The sequence below is a fragment of the Equus caballus genome, chromosome 14 (genome assembly GCF_041296265.1).
Source record: "Equus caballus isolate H_3958 breed thoroughbred chromosome 14, TB-T2T, whole genome shotgun sequence".
Taxonomy (NCBI): domain Eukaryota; kingdom Metazoa; phylum Chordata; class Mammalia; order Perissodactyla; family Equidae; genus Equus; species Equus caballus.
In genome coordinates, this window is record NC_091697.1 from 39929435 (window position 1) to 39947802 (window position 18368).

Consider the following 18368-nt stretch of genomic DNA (forward strand, 5'->3'; position numbering starts at 1 on the left):
GGGCTGGGAGGAGGGAACCAAGGCAGAGGCATCAGATGGGCTGGGCTCTTCACCTTAAGAAGCTTGCCGTGGGTTAGCAGAAGTGCCTTGAGCATCTCAATAAAGGAGCAGCCGCTCCACAGAGGAGCTCCTCTAAACCCTCCTGGCTCAGAGCATGTGGAGTCACGAGGTGGGGGCGGGGATGGGTCTGGAGGTGAGCGGCTCTTAAAAGGACTCCCTGGTCCCACTCCTGGAGAACTTGATCCTCGAGGTCCAGAAATCTAATTTTACCCCCATTCCACGTGAGCCAGGGGCCAGACCTTGAAACCTACCCTAGAAAAGTACAGGACATCTCTGCTGTAGGGTCTTGGGCTCTCTGCCTTTTAGGGCAGGCGAATGGCAAGAGGTGGCAGCATCCAAAGAACAACAGTGGTCTCACGAAGATGCGTCCAGTGTGGTGGGAGGAACGCCGGCTGGGAGTGTGAAGGCCTGGGTTGCTCATGTGGGTAGCCGCGCTTACTGTGGGCAGGCCACCACGCCAGGCTCTGGGATCACATCGTGTCCTTCCCACCTCAGAGATATAGCTCCCATTTTGTCTGAGGGGTGGGGGGTGAGGTGGCTGTGAAAACACGCCACTCCCATGGCCCGCTGCAGGGAGTCTGGGTGCCTGGCTGCTGTGCTCCCAATCCACCACTGTGTCCGGGTGGAGGCCACACCTCCCTGGGCTGCTTCCTGCCAGTGATGAGGGAGGCAGGGCTAGTGTGACAGGCCCTCTCTGCGGAGATGCCGCACTCCTCTGACAGGACATCTGGCTTGAAGGTTACCCTGGCCCAGTTTCCTCAGAGCCTGAGTGCTGTCTGGGACTCTTCCTACGTGGCCCTCCTTCCTCCCCTCTCCCCTTCCCAGAGGGCAGACGGCCATCACGGCTCTTCCAGCCTCCCCCAGCTCCTTTCTCATTTTTTCTCTCACGCTTCTCCAATAAGTCTCCTGCATATCTATTCCCATCTTGGTGTCTGCTTCTCGGAGGACGTGAACTAACACAGGGGAGAAAGCTGATAAACTGCAAAGAAATGAAGGGCTTCATGAGGGAACTCAGCACGACACCTCCTCTAGAACCTTCATGCCAGTGATGGGTGGGGCTCGCCAAAGGGCTTAGTCAGGAAAGGTCCCTCTAACGTGCTGTGTGAATGTGTACAAGTCACACCTGGCGTTTCTGCCAGCCCCTCCTTCCTCCAGTATCCACACCCTGATTTTCCATGGGGCTCCCGCTTCTGCCCACCCTGTGGCCAGTCAGAGCACCCATCCTCCCCTTCCTTTGCCCCTTCCTCCAACGGCCAGAGATTGGTGCAGATCCAAGAATAAGACTCAACTCCTGGACCTTTGCTGGCTCCCCTGGGAAAGAGGCAACTACCTCCTGCTGGGTTGGCTAAGCTGGGGCTTTGTCAGCCTGAAGCTTCTGGAAGGCATCTTGCTACCCTCAGCATGAAGCCAACACAAAAGGAAACAGAGTTAAGCAGGAGAAAAGAGACTGCTGTCACTTGAGCCCGTGGATTCAGGTGTGTCTGAAGCCACAGCCACACAAAGTTCCTGTGAGAATCAATAAATTCCCCCTTTTCACTTCAAATTGGACTTCTCTCACCTGCAGCTGAGGAGCTCCAATTCTGATGCTCCCCTCCCCAATCCACCCATCTATATGTGAGTGGGTCCTCTCAGCGGGGAGACCCAGGATCCAGTGATGGAGTGCGTCCCCCCCTGGTAAGACTGTCTGCCTCCTCCAGCAGGACTGGCTTCGTGGGTGTGTGACACAGGCAGTCACACGGGGCCCCTCGCTCAGATCTGTGCTTGGTTTAAAGGTCTGCCGTCACTGTCTTAAAATTCTTCATTTTATCTGTGGACTTGTAAGTGAAATCTGAGGGGGCAATGGGGCAGCGTGAACAGAGGTGGCACATGCTATGCGAGCATCCGCCGTTCCTTTCTGCTGCCATCACATAGAGCGTCTGTGAGGCCCCACAAGCACAGAATCCCGGGGTCCCACACGCATGGGGGCTCAGCGAGAATCAAAGCGAGTACAGGGTGAGTGGGTTAGTCTATGACTAGGTGGGGGTGCTGGCAGGTCCAAGAGACCTCGTTTTCCTTTCCAACCAGAACTTGCTTTGGCTGTATAAGAAGGGCAGTGGCATCCTAAGACTCAAGAAGGACCGAGGGGCTCTCTGTGTCTTTCTTACTGGGGTTATTTCCCTGGATTAGCCCACCGCTCAAGCAGCAGGAGGAAAGGGAAGCACAGGGCAGCCCTCAGTCCCTTTGCCCTCGGCTCCTCCTCACTCATCAGGAAGCCAAGGCAGACAGGTTGGCAGAACGTACGCATTATCAAGAAGCGAAATAAAACCAGCTGCGTTAGTTTTGTGCGGTGTTTCCACTGTTCTGGTAAGAAATACACATGCACGTACAAGGTTTAAAACACAAACTGTGAAATTTCGCCGATTCTGAACGTGAGTTAAACGCTCTTTCGTCTGCATTTAAAACCGGCACTGCATAATACAAAGAGGAATGGTAAAATTTATGCTAATAATTTAAAGTTTTAATTTTTCTCTACTCAATATTGAATAGCAAATGAAAAAACACCGTGACAGGGCTAGAGAGAGACCAGGAAAGAAAGGAAAACGTTTTGTAGGAAAAGCAAGCAAGCAAGCGGCACTTTGCTCCTGTCCGTGAAGGGGTCTCCACGTGCATTTGGCACCCGGCCCCCATTTCGTCGCTGGCCCTGCCCCCCAGTCTCACCTCCCCCCAAGCCGCAGCCGGGGGCTCCACGGGTGGGTAGAACTTGGGCAGGTCCCAGGCGATCTGGGTCATAAACCACCGGAAAGTCTTGCAGTTCAGGCTGCTACGGAGCTGCTTCTGGGCGGCCACATCCCCGGCGGAGAGGTGGCGGTACTCCGGGCGCCGCTGGTAAATGTGCTCCGCGTACTCGTCCATCCACACTTCGGCCACGCGCTTCAGGTTCTGGGGGCGACAGGCAGGGGCAAGGGTCAGGCTCTGGGCGGGGCTGAGGCCGGGGGCTGGGCTGCAAAGAGTTCTGCAGGTTGAGATCAACCTTCCTTATTTTACGTTGCAGCAAGGACCCTACCCCACCAGGGTTTTAAGCCTTCTATATTTCTATTATTATGATGCATGTTTTAAAGGCTCTACAACTGACTGTTGAATAATACACTGCTGTTGCTCTGCCTGACTCTCTTCCATCCTCTATTTTTCTACTGAGAGCCCCCAACGATTTTCCTTTGGGGACCCACCACTGCCTCATTATCGCCTGATGTGGCTTGAGGAAAGGCACATAACCCAGCTTGACTAATGGGAACACAGACAGCCCTGGACAGGGGATTGGTCAGCAGTGAGTGTGTGACCTAAGCCAATCCAATCAGAATCAACTGGCATTAGCCCTGGAATTCTTGCTGGAACTATGGGGGAAGAATTCCTCAGTTGCTGCATGGATTGCTGGGTAAGATACCAACCAGAGCTGCTGTCATCACATGGCCACCCTCTGAGGAAAGCCTGTCCAAGGATGACGTCAACTCAGAATGAAGGAGAGCTGAGGGCAAGCATGAGGAATAAATTCCTCCTTTTAGCACCTGAATCCAGCCATGCCTGAAGCCAGAACCACCTCAGGACTTTCCAGTTACATGAGCCAGTAAAGTCCTTTTCCGTTTAAGCCAACCTGAGTTGGGTTTCTGTCTTTTTTCAACTAAGAGTGCTGGCCAAATGGCATGGTAGAAACAAATTACAATTTGCCACTAAAAGATAAAATTCCATCAGTATCTGGAATTTTAAATAATCCTTTGAGGAGCCAAGGTTGCTGCTACTTTTATCACGAAGCAGAAGGATAATCAATAAAAAAATGACAACCATATTATTGGCAAGTAGAGGTGGCAGGTGAAGGAACATCTTGTTTGTGAGCAGACTTGGAGATGCAGGAAAAGGGAACTCTTCCATGTTAACTGTAATGAAAATACCTCATTCCGTTTGTATGTAGATACCACCTGCTGAGAACCTCGGACAGCTGGCACTGGGAGAGCACACCTCCAGGGTTCCGGGGGAAATCGCCTGCTCCAAAACGTCTTCCTCCAACTCCTGGCTATTGCTAGAAATCCCCCCACATTTAACTCTCTAGGCGCAATCTCCATCACAGTTTTTTCTCCTACTGCAATTCAAATTTTCCTCTGAAGAGTAAAAGGGAGTTGCACATTAGGCTGTTATCAGTCATTCACACCTCAGTGTAAATGATTGCTCTGGAGGCAGAAGGTAAGGCGGGTTGGCAAATGTTTTCTGTAAAGGGCCAGAGAGTAAATGTTTCAGGCTTTGCAGACCACATGGTCTCAACTCTGATGTAGCTATAAAGCAGCCCCAGACGCTACGTAAACGAATGGGTGTAGCTGCATTCCAATAAAACTTTATGGACATTGAAATTTGATTTTCATGTGTCATGAAATATTATTCTTCTGATTTTTTTCCCCCTAACTATTTAAAAATGTAAAATCCATTCTTAGCCCATAGGCTACACAAAACGACTTCTGAGCAAGGCAGAAGGGAGCCAACAGGAGGGAGGCCCTGGGACCAAAGACAAAATTCACCAGCTCCTCAGTTTTGCTGCCTCTGAGTCTGGGACCAGGAAACTGTGGAATTTCCTTGCGGCTGCCTCGTTCTCCCTGGGGGCTGAAGAGTATGAGCGTGGGTCAGGAAAGAGTTCAGGAACACTGTTATCCTCGCCAGGCCCCGGCACGGCAAAGGCTGGGCTTAACTGAAAACTGTGCCCCACAGAAGCTCAAAGGGCCTGCACCCCTGGACCACTCTCCTTTCTTGTCTGCCTGCCCAGGTCCTCTGGCTCACTGTCTAAGCCACTCAAGCCACAGAGACGATGAGGAACCACCGGAGTTTTCTCTGCAACCCAGGCAAGGGTGGCTGGCCAGTCTGACCAAGGAAAGGTGCCGAAATTCACCAGTGTTGTTCTTAAAGAATCAAATCACATAACGTTTTAATTTTGATTGATATTTAGATGACTATTTTCATGAGTACTGCATTTTCCAGACATGGCTTACTAAGCCATCTGTCCCAGATCTTGAACTTCTGTACGGTCAACTGTTCGGACCAAAGCAAAGGATTTTACGTTTATTTCTACTACATCTCCCCTTTTGAGAGTCACGAAAATGACTCCGGGGTTTCAGTGGGCTGCGTGCTCCTCTCACCTCTACTCCTAACCCCTTCCTAGTTCCGGGTCCCAGCCCTGCCTGCGGCCCCCCGCTCTTCTTGCGCTGGGACGACAGACTTGCCCCGATCCTCGCACTAAGTCTCCACTTTTGTTTCGCCAGGTTTGAGTGGTTTCTGTTACTGCCTTCCCTAAGACCCCTTTCCCAGAGGCAGAGACAGGGATTTTAGCAAACTTTGTAAACAAATTAAGACTGGCTCCGTGTTCTTCAGGCAGGCAAGCGGGTGGTTGGCGCATCCTTCCTGAAGCGCTCCATCGCTGCTGTCTGGCTGTCTGTCCTTCTGGAGGCTGCACAATATGGACTGTGACTGAAGCATCACAAGTCTTGCTAATGGTGATGCTGACACTAATACTGATCCTAACAACAGCAGTCACTATTTAAGGGGCAATTGCTCTGTGCCAGGCATAGGTCAGACCTAAGTGGATTTGAATTCTGGCTCTAGTTACTTAACGTCCCTATGTTTCACTTTCCTCATTTCTAAAATGGGATTAAAAACAAGTGAGAATTGAGTGAGAGAAGTATGTAAGACGCTGTGCAGGACGCCTGGCTCACAGGAAGTCTGTGCTACCACAGTTACCTATTATCCATTGAATTCATCTATGGTTCAATACGCAGGAGCGGAAGCCTCTTTACCTTGTGGGTCTTATAAATGACGGCTCTGGGGAGGGAAAGCAGGCTTTGGGAGTGGTCCTGCTCAGGGGTCAGAGGTACCCCCATGGTCCCACGGTCCCTAGTAGCTGAAAGAGTTGCAGTCTTGAGCTTACTGAGTGACTTTGCGCTGTTTTCCTACCTGGCACCTTCCTCTGGGATTGCTACTGGTATTTCAGTTGGAATGTGACTCCTGCCTCTCCTGCTGAATCTGGAACCCGCCCCCCCGCGTCGGATGGGGCTTGTCCAAAGCGTGGATGGCGGGGGCGGCTGTCGTTAGCATCTTGGACCACTAGAGGGCACTGCCGCCTCTCCTTTCCCTCAACGCCGTGCCCAGGGCAGCCCCCGCCGCCTCCGCGCTCAGCTCCCCGCCCAGGACCGAGCCTGGGGAGACCCGCGGCCTCTTGGAGCCTTAGTCTTCCTTGTAAACCGCAGGACCATGGCCCTCCCAGGACCCAGGGGCTGCAATTCTGCACGCCATCGATTGTCAGGTGACACGGGACGGGGAGGCAGCGGCCTGGGCGGAAGGAGGCTGTGTAGACCGATGCCAAACAGGCTAGCACGGGGCGAGGGTAGGGGGATCTGCTGGGTGGGGTCCACGGGTAGGAGCAGGGTCTCCGCGAGGCAAAGCTACGCGGGTGATCTAACTTCCCCCGAACTTCCCTGCGGCCGTCTTCTCCCTCTGGGGACCCTCCCCTCTCTTCCGTTTTCTTTTGTGCTCACCTTGATTTTTTTCCCCCCAAGACGCTAAATATATATTTTAAAATTTATTATTAAGGTTTAGTGAGATATCATTAATACGAAAATAAAAACAAAACTGGCTAGCAGATTTCCATTTGTAGCCAGTGGCCAGTTTAATTGAAGCAATGATTAATACAAACCATTTAAGGCAGTGAACTAGTTTGACGCACAATTTTTGGCAGTGAAAGTGGAGGGGATGGGGAGAAGAGGAAGACCCCAACATTTATTAACCACCCGGGGCTGGGAACTTTTACCTACCCTGGCTCCAGCTTTCCCAAACACACACTCCACCTGTATTAATGTTTATCTAATGTTTCTTTAACTTCCCCCGGTCTAACTTTGCATCGACTTTGGTTTTCTCTTAAGTAATAATGTCTGTGAAATCACAAGTTGGCTACACTAATACACATTAATTTCTAGTTCACATTAATTTTGACACATGAAAATAAAAATGTTCCCATGGCTACCACCTACAACCATCCCGCCCATCACACTTTGGGAAACTGTGTCATTTGCTAGTAATGCTAAGAGTTGGAAAGAATTAGTTTCCTTTCAACAAAGGAGGGCACACAGGTTCAGAGGAGTTAAGCAACCCTCCCAACGTCACACAGCTAATAAGTGGTTTAGCACAGCTTTAAGTAAGTTCTTTTAAACTGGATTTCACCTGGGGAGTGGGGGTGTGGGGCTCGTCCTCACACCTGGGGATCTCTTGGCCTGGGCCCCCGGGTGCCTCTGCTCTGCTGATGGGCCTAGGCCAACCCCGTTGCCCCCAGGGAAGCCACCACCTTACCCGGGCCAGGCTGACTCCAGCGGGGACCTTGTAGGGTACGTACTTCCTGTAGATATGACCCACCCTGGAGCAGGGGATGTCCTCCATGCGGCCCCCACACATCCACACCTGTAGGGTGAGAAGGGAGAGAGAAGATGTTTCTGCCTCCAGTTCACCGCCCCCTTAGAGTGTTCATCGAAAGCATCAGCTTGGACTGTGTACTGAAGCCCCGTTCACAGAACTAGGGACATGGGAAAAACACGGTAATAACAGCAGTAAAAACAGCTGACAGCATCGGGTGCTTACGAATCGCCAAACACTGTGCTACGAGCCTCGGACGCAGACCCGCATTTAAGCCGCATCAGAAAACCTCCGAAGTAGGAAGTAACAGAGCTCCATTTTACAGATGAAGAAACTGAGGCTCACAGAAGCTAAGGAACTTGTCTAAGGTCACAGGATCAGTAAGTGGTGGAGCCAGAATTTAAACCGAGCTCTAGCTGACTCCAGAGTCTGACGCTTGGAGTGCTGTGTTGAGAAGAATGTGAAGGCGGCATCGGGCTCAGTGGGAAAGACTACGGTGATCGCTTAGTGATGTCTGCCACAGGTGTGAGAGGGGACAAGGTGGCACATAGGCTCTGTATATTTGCTCTGGTGTTAGCTTCTGGAGTTTCCTCCCAGATCTGTGAGTGTCTTGCAGGGTCACCCTGAGCAGTGGCATTGCCTGCCCTGCTCCACCTTCTCTGCAGGCTGGCATGCTAACCCACGCAGCTGGGTATCGCTGCACTGTGGGACCTGATGTTCCTCCTTGTGTCTCCCTCCATATCTGGCATCACAAAGAGCTCCTGGTCTGACAGCAGTTTGGGAATTCTTAACAAGTGCAAGCAACAGTGACTCACACCCACGGAGGGCCCAGCCTAAACAGACCCTTCTCGGCAAGTCCTGAGTTCAAATCCTGACTCAGCCGCTATTCAGCTTTGTGACTCTCATCAAGGTACTTAACTTCTCTGTGGCTCAGTAGCCTCATCTGTAAAGGACTAAGTAAGGCGAGCCTGGGGCGTGAGGTCTGCACGTGAAGGACTTGGCACATAGTCGCAGCAGCGTTACATACTGCAATGATTAATTCATCCATTTGATGATATTTATGGAGTCTCTGCTACATGCCAAATACTGTGCTGAGCACATACAGCCGTGAATAAGTTGGCATGGTCCCTGCTCTCAGGGAGGGGGGGTGGTGGTATTTGTGGTATTTGTGCCCTTATGCAGTTCCCTCCCAAATGAGTCACGTGAGGATTGACCTTGTAACCAACAGGATATGCAGAAACGACAGTCATGAGAGACTCGGTGGCTTCCACCGCACTGCCTGGGATCCCTGCCACGTTGTGAGGACACTCAGGCAGCCCTGTGGAGAGGCCCAGGTGGTGCAGAGCTGAGGCCTCCTGCCAACAGCGCTCACTTGCCAGCCACGTGAACAAGCCATCTTAGAAGTGGATCCTCCCGCCCCGGTCAGGCCTCCAGCGACTGCAGCCCTGGCTGGCACCCTAACGACAACCTCATGACAGACCCAAGCCAGGATTATCCTGCTCAGCCACTCCCAAATCCCCGACCCATACAGACTCTGATGTTTACTACATTTTAAGATGATTTTTCCCGTGGCAGTAGATAAATAATACAGGGAGAGAGGTTTAGATGGTGATGTCTGCTATAAGGAAGCAAAAGCAAGGTAACTGGATAGACTCATTGTGTGGATGTATGGGATGCTATGTTATCCCCACCTGTCAGGGAAAGCTTCACTTAGAAGGGACTACTTGAGACAAGACTTAAATGATGAGGAGGTAAACGTAACATAAAGATTGGAGGGGTGAGGGAACAGCTGGAGAGAAGAGCATGTGCAAAGGTCCTGGGGTAGGGAGCCAGAGGCTTGGAGCAAAGGGAGGAGTGATGGGAGGGGAGGTCAGAGAGGTGAGCGGGGACAATCATAGAGATCTTGCAGGGTAGAATAAGGAGTCTTCACCAAAAGTCTTCAGTGAGGGAGACAACATAATCCAATTTCTATTTTACAAAGACGACTCTGCCTGTGGAGTGGAGAACAGCCTATAGGCTGCAGGCTGGGGGAGGGAAGGCCTGGGAGGCAGTCATGGCATCAGGTTTGTGGGGATGGTGGGACACAGCTGGAGTCGAGACATTATTATTAATCTTGTTACCATGTGCCTTCATTTGTGGAACAAGGAGTAGGAGTGCAATACCGACAACCCGGACTCTGTGCAAAAGAGCCTTTCTCGGCTTGAACTGCTCAATGGGATGCTGGGGATTTGGCTTCACGTCCTGATTCACTCAGAGGCTCTAGACGGGCCGCTCTGGCACCTCGTGCACCCGCAGGTCTCAGTCTCCCACGACCTCTCGCCAGCTGCCGCCCTCTACATCCCACCCTGGATGCACTCTGTGCCGGGCTCCCGAGGCGGGATATGTACACATGAGGCTGCAATTAGTGGAAGTGCTGCCTGGAGAAATGCAATTATATTCTGATCTTGGGGGAGAAAAAAAAATCGAGCAAGTCAATAGAACAGAACATTGGTCTCGAGATAATGGGCTCCTGATGGTGGATTAATGTCAAGGCCAAGCCAAGAAGTTTATTTTCAAAGCAGGAGATATTGATCAGGTGCCAGCATCCCATAACAATAACTCTTCCTTTATACGAAGTGATTGATGTGGAAGTGATGCTTTTGTCTGGCGGATGTGGCCCAGGTCGCCGCTGGGCTGCCCCTGCCTTTCGGGCGGCGGAGAGGCGCTGAGCAGGTGGGGGACACCTCATCCTGCTCTATTTTTGGACGTCTCCTGGGCAGTTGACTAGGCTGGCGTCCAGCACTCTCGACTCCACATTAAACTCGCATTAGCTAACGAGGCTGCGTCTCCAGCTCCGCCTGGCAGGAAACCTTCCTTTATGTGGACGGATGATCAATTTCCAAATCCTTCTCTTTGCTGTGACCTCGGCATTCTTTGGCTCTGAACACGCTGGCCATCAGCCTGAAGGTTCCTGAGGGACCGGGTGACCTTGATCTGCTGAGAGGTTTGAGGCGTCCAAAATGCCCTCAGATTCCTGGGATGTCCGGAGCCCAGAGGGAGTCCTGGCTTTGGACGATGGGTTTACCCCACGGCTTCCCTGCCCTGGACATGATTCACTGATGGCTGACTCAGAGTGTGAACTGCCTTCAGAGAGACAGACACCTGTTCAGCTGAAGCTGCTGCCAACTCCTGAGTCTTTTGGGAGCACCTGAGAAGGGCCCATCGTGGGGCACACTTAACACTTGAGAACTCCCTCTGGCCACCCAGAATGCATCCGACACAGTGGTCAACATCCTCCATCCCCCGTGATGTTCACTTGTTATCTGGCGGGATCCCAAGACTGGAGGGGACTCTCCTTCCAGGGACAATGATGAAATGTGGAGGCACAGAATGGTGTCATGACTCGCCCTGGGTGGGGGAGCTGGCCAGAGCTGGTCTGGATCCCAGGTCACCTACCTGTCTACCTTTAGGGCCGTCCTCCCCCTTCTTTCACAGCCAAGGCAGCGCCTCTCAAGACCCGCAACAAACACAGCCATGGGGGTTATGAGCACACACTGCTCGACAGTCCCCAATACCACCTTGTGCAGCTGTGTGACCCCATGCAAGGAATTCACCTGGGGAGCCACACTCTCTGCATCTGTGACCTGGGGATGGCAGTCACTCAAGGCTGCTGAGACGGCCTGAGACAACTGTGAGAAGCACTTAGCTTGGTGCCTGGCCATAGCAAATCTGCTTAAGGGTAGTCATTTCGATTTGCAAAAGGATGAGAAATACCACCACCTTGAAATTATAGAGCTCTTGCCCTTCTGCCCACCGCCATCATGTTTTTTATCCTATGGCCCATTTCCCAAGTGGCGAAACTGAGACTCAGGAAATTGAAGTTTTTCTAACTATGTGGTGGCAGAACCTGCAACCAATGAGAATGACAGGGCGGGGCGGGGCACAGTCACGGGGTACCCCCTGGGGCCTGGCTGCCCAAGGACATTCTCCTCTCCCCTAAGAGAAGAGTCCAGCTGGTGGCAGCAAGAAGGGGAAGCTGCAGTGCCAGCAGCAGCCAGAATTGTGTTTGGCCGGGACCCCATTGTATTTGGATGGGGACAAATACAGGCCACCGAGAGGACATTCTTGCAGCCCCTCTCTGCGGTCAGCTCTCTTCCCTCTGCCCGCCTCCGTGCCATCTCCAGCCCCAACCCCGTGTGATGCAGCTGCCTACTCGGGGAGCCTGGCTGTGCCACCAAAAGGAGTTCCAAACACACGGTAGCTCGTTCCTTGGTGCCTCTCCCCTCCTGTGGAGCAGTCTCCCGGACGCACCCTGCCACTAGACAAGTACAGATCTAACTGAAGAAGCTCGCTCCCCATTCGTTTTCACTGCTGCTTTGATTTATTTTATTAGCAAACTTCTTTTGTGTGATGACAGCTTTCATTACAGCGTCTACAAAAGACAATTACTCGCTTTTATCTCCTAAACCGAGGCGGAGAGAAACGAGTGGTGATGTGCATCAGGGAGAAACGACGGGATGCGGAGAGCGAGCGGCGGAGGGCCCGCCTGCGGAGGGAAACTGAGCGAGCAGGGGCTGAAGGAAGCCTTCCTGTCAGGGACTTGGCTGCCTGGAAACCAACCAGGAACAGGACAGCCATCCTGCCTGCCGAGGCCGGGGAGAAGATGGCAGCCAGCCGTGTCTGCCTCTGTTGGTATCTTGGTGGAGGACCCCTATGGAGTGAAAACGCTATTCAGTTGCACTTTGGGGAAATAATATGATAATAATCACCACTGATTATTCTGCATCATCTGTGTGCTTACGCAGGGTAGCCGTTATGAGCTCGCCTCTGGAGTCAGACAGAACTGAGGTCTAATTCAGGCTCTTAGGCAAGCTCTGTGAGGCTGAAAACGTCAGTTTCTTCATCTGCAAAACGGGATGAACCACTGTGCCCACCTTCTAGGGTTGCGATGATGCTACTTGAGGTCAATCTGAAGCACAGAGGACTGTGTGCAATCCGAATGGTGCTACCTGGACAGGTGGCAGCTGTCGCTACTGGTGGTGGGCACGTGCATACAGGTGTGCCACACAGTTGCCCTCAGGAAAGAAGAAACGGTGTGATATCTGTGTCTTCTGGAAGTTCACATTATTTTGAATATATTTGGTTTGTTTTGAACAAGAAGATATCGTTTTGGGAAGTCTTCCCAGCATGAAAGGACCTCACTCATGCTAGTTTTGGATGTTTATAATGGTTACTGGATGCAGTTGGTAAAATGAGTAGAAAAAAACAATTTTACTTTAAAAATCCATTTACATTTACTTCTAAGTTAATATGTTTATATAATATGGTTTTAAGCATATGTGTATCTAAATTAATAAATTTGATATTTGACTATTTCAACTACATCCTTAGGTGTTTACAGTCAACTTGGCCCACATATGGGGAGTAGCTGCCTGACATTAGGGTTTTTTTCTTTAACTAATAAAAGAATTCAGTAAAGCTGCAGGATACATTAGGTTTGACTCATATTTGGAAAGAGAGCAAACTCCCAACCTCCCAGTGGGGGCGGGACGATCCTACCCTTCACAGGTGAGGAAACCAAGGCCTCAGGAGATGAAGGGCCTTCCCCAGGTGCCTCAGCTCATAAGGTGGCAGAGCCCGGAGTGGGATCAGGGTTGGGTCCCCCAGAACCAGGCAGATCTGAGTCCTCCAGGGGGACTGCACCTTCCTGGTTCAGCCTTTCTAAAGCCTGGTCCTGACCTATCACGGTCTTCCAGAAAGACCCCTGTTGGCACTTGTATTGCCTGCAGAACAAAGGGTCACAATCAAGCTGACCGTCAAGGCCCTCTGCCACCTGTTCCGGTCACCTCCGACCCTCTCCGCACCCCTGGACCCCAGGTGTGGATGCTGCTGAGAACCAGCTGCACTGCACTCACTTTTCTGCTCCGTTGGGCACATGTACTTTTCTTCCTATGAACAATCCAGCCCAGTACAAACATTCATTCATTCACTCATTCACACGTGGCCTAGTCATTGATCAGCCTTGCTCTAAAACCCTGTTGGAAGAAATGGAAGAGAAACTGGCTGCCAAGGGTGGACCCAATGATACAGAGCCTTGAAAGCTGGGTGCAGGTGTTGGGACCTGCTGGCCAACCTGCCAACAAACCTACCCTTGACTCCGTCTTTCCACACTCAAGCTGGGCGTCCTCTTGGTACAAGACCTCACCTGTTCATCACAGCCGTGACTTTCAATCCCGAGTGAGCATCGGAGTCACCTGGAGAGCTCATTAAGCCAGGCTGCTGGGCCCCAGCCCCAGAGTGTCTGACTCAGCAGGTCTGGGGTGGGGCCTGAGAGTTTGCATTCCTAACAAGTTCCTGGGTGATGACGATGCTGCTGGTCTGGGTGCCACACTCTGAGAACCAGTGCATACTGGAATGGTGACAGCCCCTCCCAGGACAGTGGTGCCTGCCAGGGCTCACTGTAGACACACGTCGTAGAGCCCAACGAGCTTGGGTATGATGAGTGTCCTTGTAGCTGAGGAATAAAAGCTCAGCCAGAAGGGCAGCTGAGCTGTCCAAGGTCGCACTGAGCGTTCCTTCCAGAGCTGGGCTGGAGCCATGGTCTTTGGCCTCTGCCTTGCCAGCCTCAAAGCTCTTCCCACTCAAACTTCTTTCCAAAGGTCTTCCTGCAACCGCAGCCCGTACATCAACCACAACAATGCCAGCATTAACAGCTACCATTTATTGATTATTTGTTATGTGCCAGGCACTGAGCTAAGCTTTTAACACAGTTTGACTAATATCATGCTCATACCTACACTATGAAGTACGGATTATTCTATCCTCATTTTACCAATGGAGTTAGGTCCAGAGAGGGTAAGTCACTTTCCTAAGATCACACAGTGACTAGCTGATTGAGCCTGCACCAGAAACCAGGTGGTTTGATGCTGAAGCTCATGGACTTAATCCCATACTGTTCTGTCTAACGTGAGGGTTCTGTTCGGAACAGCCACCACTCACTGAGTGCCTCCTTTTTCCCTGGCTCCAGGCCAAATAAATGTTTCATCCCATTGAGATCTTACAACAAACCTCCCTGCCCCGTGGGCCCAAGATAGATGAGATAGGGTGCCGAGATAGACGAGACCCACTCCTTGCCTCCAGAGAGCTCAAAGTCCAGTGGGGCAGACAGGCTGACCCTCAAGTCAGGTCAACACAAAGTATTCAGAGTCATGCTGGGAGTGACGTCGGGGTGGCCCCTAATCAGCACAGGGAGCTCAGGTGAGCTGCAAGGAGACCATCTATATGGGTTGAGCCTGAAGGATGAGTATGGGTTGGCCAGTCTAAGGAAAGGCATTTCAGGAAGAGTGAACAGTGGGTGCCGCCAAAGATGGCCTGGCATGTGAGCCTGGGCTTGTGGGCAGTTCTGTATGACTGGGCAAGGTGGACATCTGTGGTTTGTGGTTGTCCTCCATTCCCCCTTCTGGGCACAGTGCCTGGACTTTTCTTTGGGGAATCAGCCCATCTCCACCCTCCTGGCTCCAGGATAGGCTTGTGACTGTGGCTGACCAATCAGACTGCTGTTCAGGGATGGGCAGGGGACCAGCAGACCATTGAGACTCAACTTGGGGACTTCCACAGGAATGATGGGAAAGAGAAACTCTTTCCACTGGGCTGCTGGGTATTTCCACGAGAGGAAGCCTGCCCGAGTGGGAAGCCAGCCTGGATGAAAGCAGAGCCGAGGGACTGAGAGAGATGCATGAGATGGGTTAGTGCCTGGATTCAGCCAGGCCTGGAGGGTCTACCCTGGAATTTCAGTTGTGTGGGCCAATCCATTCTGATTTTTTGCTTAAATCAGATTGACTGGGATTTTGGTCACCTGTAACCAAGAGTCCAGCCTAACGCAATGGGGTAAGAGGACAAGGTGGAGGATGGAGAGACGAGCAGGGGTCAGCTCATGGAGGCAGGCATAGGCCAGTTACAGAGTTAAAGATTCATCCAGCCACTGGAACTAGGAAGATTCTAACTGCCAAGCGGGAGAACTGTGATAGTGTGACTGTGCCTTTGGAGACAAAAGCTCTGTTGGCTAAGGGAGAGAGAGAAAAAAAGAGTCAGCGACTCTTCTAGAAATTTCCGAGCCTTTGGAACATCTTTTCTGGGGTTTTCCCATCAGGCTAGACGGCCTGGTCTGAAATAGGAGCCCAATTATTAATCCATCAGCCCTGACGGCACGTATCAATTTATCTTAATTTCTGAAAATACACTCGCGCCTTTCAGACCAGTCTCTTTTCTCCGTCACCAAGAAGGAAGGGGATCTCGGCAGAGATTGATCAGAGGGAATTTGGCCCTTCGGAAATGCCCCGCTCTGGCTGAAACAGAACACCCGGCATTTCAGGAGGCGTCGCCCGCAGATGAATGGGCCCCGTGCCCTCAGCGCTGTGGGCAGGCCCGCCACAGGGGCCTGGGAGACAGTGCTCAGGCAGACAGGCTGCCCCCAGCTTTGGGAACTCATGCTTTCAAAGCCAGCAGAGAGAAGGCCGAGGGAGGAAAGCCGCCCTTCCGGACCTGGGAGCCCCCTCATTCCACCATCTCCTCTCCTCTCGAGAGTGAAGGGCATAATTGGATCAAATGGAAACAGGAGCCAACCTCCTCTCCTTCCCGGAGGAGAGACCTCCAGGACGGCTTCATTACCAAGTCTTTTGTAAATAAACTCTGTGGAGAAAAATGCCATTTGTTCTGCTGTAATTGCCTGATGAGCATCATTAGATGGGTCTTTGAAAACACACAGAATGAAACTGTTTTGGGTTTAGAAATTCCTTTGTGCAAATCCTTCTCTATTCACTGTTCTCCACAGAAGGAGTTTCTGAAGGGGGACTTTTTGACCAAGGAGCTTGGCCAGTGAGGCTGGTTCTGGCTAGGGACACACCTGTCTGAGGATTCAACCAAAAATCTTTATCAAGTGCCTTCTCCATGCCAGGCAATCCTTTAGGTACTTGGGATACAGCAGGGAGTAAAACACACAAAGATCCTTGCCCTACTGAAGTTTACATTCTGGTTAAGAACTCAGAACATGGATGTGCCCATTTCGGGGAATTAACTTGGTGGAAAATGTCATAAATGAAGTTTGTTTAATTGATGGATGAAGGAACTGTGAAGTGAAACTCTTCTGACTCCTTGTGTGTGATTTCACTGTACCCATAAGGATGTGACATTTGGAAAACCAGATTGCGGGAGCTAGGGATAGAAAATAAATGACCTATGTGCCATCACTTACCAAACCTGCACCCAGGGCAGACATCACTAATCAATCACCACTCTTTTTCTGATAAGCTCAGATGCAGCCTCAGAGCACCTATCAACACAGAACTGGGGCAGCCACCACCACTGGATGAGAGTTGCCTGGGAGAGGAAACCTATTTGTTATTTCTGACTTGGACTGTTAACTAATTCACTTCATTGAGAAGCTGCAGAATAACGCAATAAATTAAGAATAACCCCAGGAGGAGGCAAAAACTGAGAAGAGATGGTGAGAGATTGCCGCCAAGTTGTCAGGCTAGTTTTCCTCTCAAATGCTCTTCTCTCACGCCCAACAGGGCGCGTCAGAGCACGGGCTTTGCGGTCAGGCAGACCTGGGTTCAGGTCCTGGGTCTGTTACTTCCATCCGTGTCGGGGGTCAGCCTGAGCCCCAGGTGCCTTGCTGTGAAATGGGTATAATAATGATACCACCCTCCTGGGGTTGTGAGGATTAAATAAGCCAGCACAGGTGAGGGGCTTGGCGCAGGGTCCCGTCAGCTCTGGTCAGGGCTGAAATCCAGTTGTTGCACACCAGGGTGGACACGGTAGTTTACAGCTGGCATTCGCTCAGACCGGTTGGGGCATGCACCATCACCATTGTTAAATATTTTGAATATCACCCTTGGATATTAATATTAGTGTTGTTTAGGGGCTGGTCCTCTTATGGGAGAAACTCCAGAACTCTGGAGGTAAAACAGACAGAGACGGCTTCTCAAACCCACATCATGCTTCAGTACAATTCTGGGTGGTGGCTTTCTTGCTAATCAAGAATTGATGTTCCCCAGTTCTGAACTGCTCAACAGTGGCATACATAAACTCAGTAACGATGTCGACAAGGAAAGTAATCTTGAGGATGTTTATTAGGAAGCACCTGACAAGCAGGGTCTCATTTAATCCTCTCAACAACCCTGTGGGGATTAAAGTATCATTAAACGCATTTCATAGAAGCAGAAACTGAGGCTCAGAGAGGTGAGGGTTCCTGCTCCAAGCTCACACAGCCGGTAGAAAGTGGCGGAGCTGGATCTGACCGGGGCGATCTGACCCCAGCACTGAAGTCTTACTCACTGTGTGTGACAATGGTCCTTTTCACAGAATGTTGATGCCTGACGGGGCCTCAGGGTTGTGTTTTCACAGGGGTTTGCCTAGTAACGGTGCTGCCATCCCTCACGGGCTGGGGATACATCTAACCAGGGCTTCCGGGGGATGTCAGAAGCAGGCGCTGGCGGCCACAAGGGCACAGGACAAGCTAACCTTACCCTCAGAGGGACCGAGCCTCTGTTCTTCACAGAATCCCACAAAGAAAGGGGGGAAGGTGGCCTCAGAAGTTTGGGTGGTTAACTGGTAACCACCATGTCCTTTCCCACCATTGGCAGAAGGCTTCTACAGCACATACTCTGGTCTAATAGGTTATAGCACATATCCAGTCATTGAATCTTTAATAATTTCTATCAATTATTAATTGCTGGTTGCGTCCCCAGGTTATATGCTAAGCACCTTCTAGATATTTTTCATTTAATCTTCGCAATTGCTCTGTAAGGTAGGTAGTATTATTTTCTTATTTCAGATGAGGAAGGAAAGCTCAGAGAGGTCATCTAACTTGCTCAGAGTCACACAGCACTGAGTGGTGGAATTGGGATTTGAACCCA

The 18368-nt window shown here is 51.2% G+C and overlaps 1 protein-coding gene and 1 long non-coding RNA gene across 5 annotated transcripts in view; one reads left to right on the top strand and one right to left on the bottom strand.

Annotated features, from left to right (window-relative positions):
• The window catches only part of LOC111767754 (uncharacterized), a 42616-nt gene that overhangs the window by 11984 nt on the left and 12264 nt on the right, over positions 1–18368 (top strand). The window lies entirely within an intron of this gene.
• The window catches only part of GALNT10 (polypeptide N-acetylgalactosaminyltransferase 10), a 215614-nt gene that overhangs the window by 9794 nt on the left and 187452 nt on the right, over positions 1–18368 (bottom strand). For all 3 annotated transcript variants that reach the window (XM_023617365.2, XM_070232998.1, XM_070232997.1), the window contains exons 8-9: positions 7414–7521; positions 2758–2979 (exon numbers count right to left, since the gene is read on the bottom strand). In XM_023617365.2, the coding sequence (XP_023473133.1) occupies positions 2758–2979; positions 7414–7521 (330 nt within the window). The remainder of the gene's footprint in view (positions 1–2757; positions 2980–7413; positions 7522–18368) is intronic.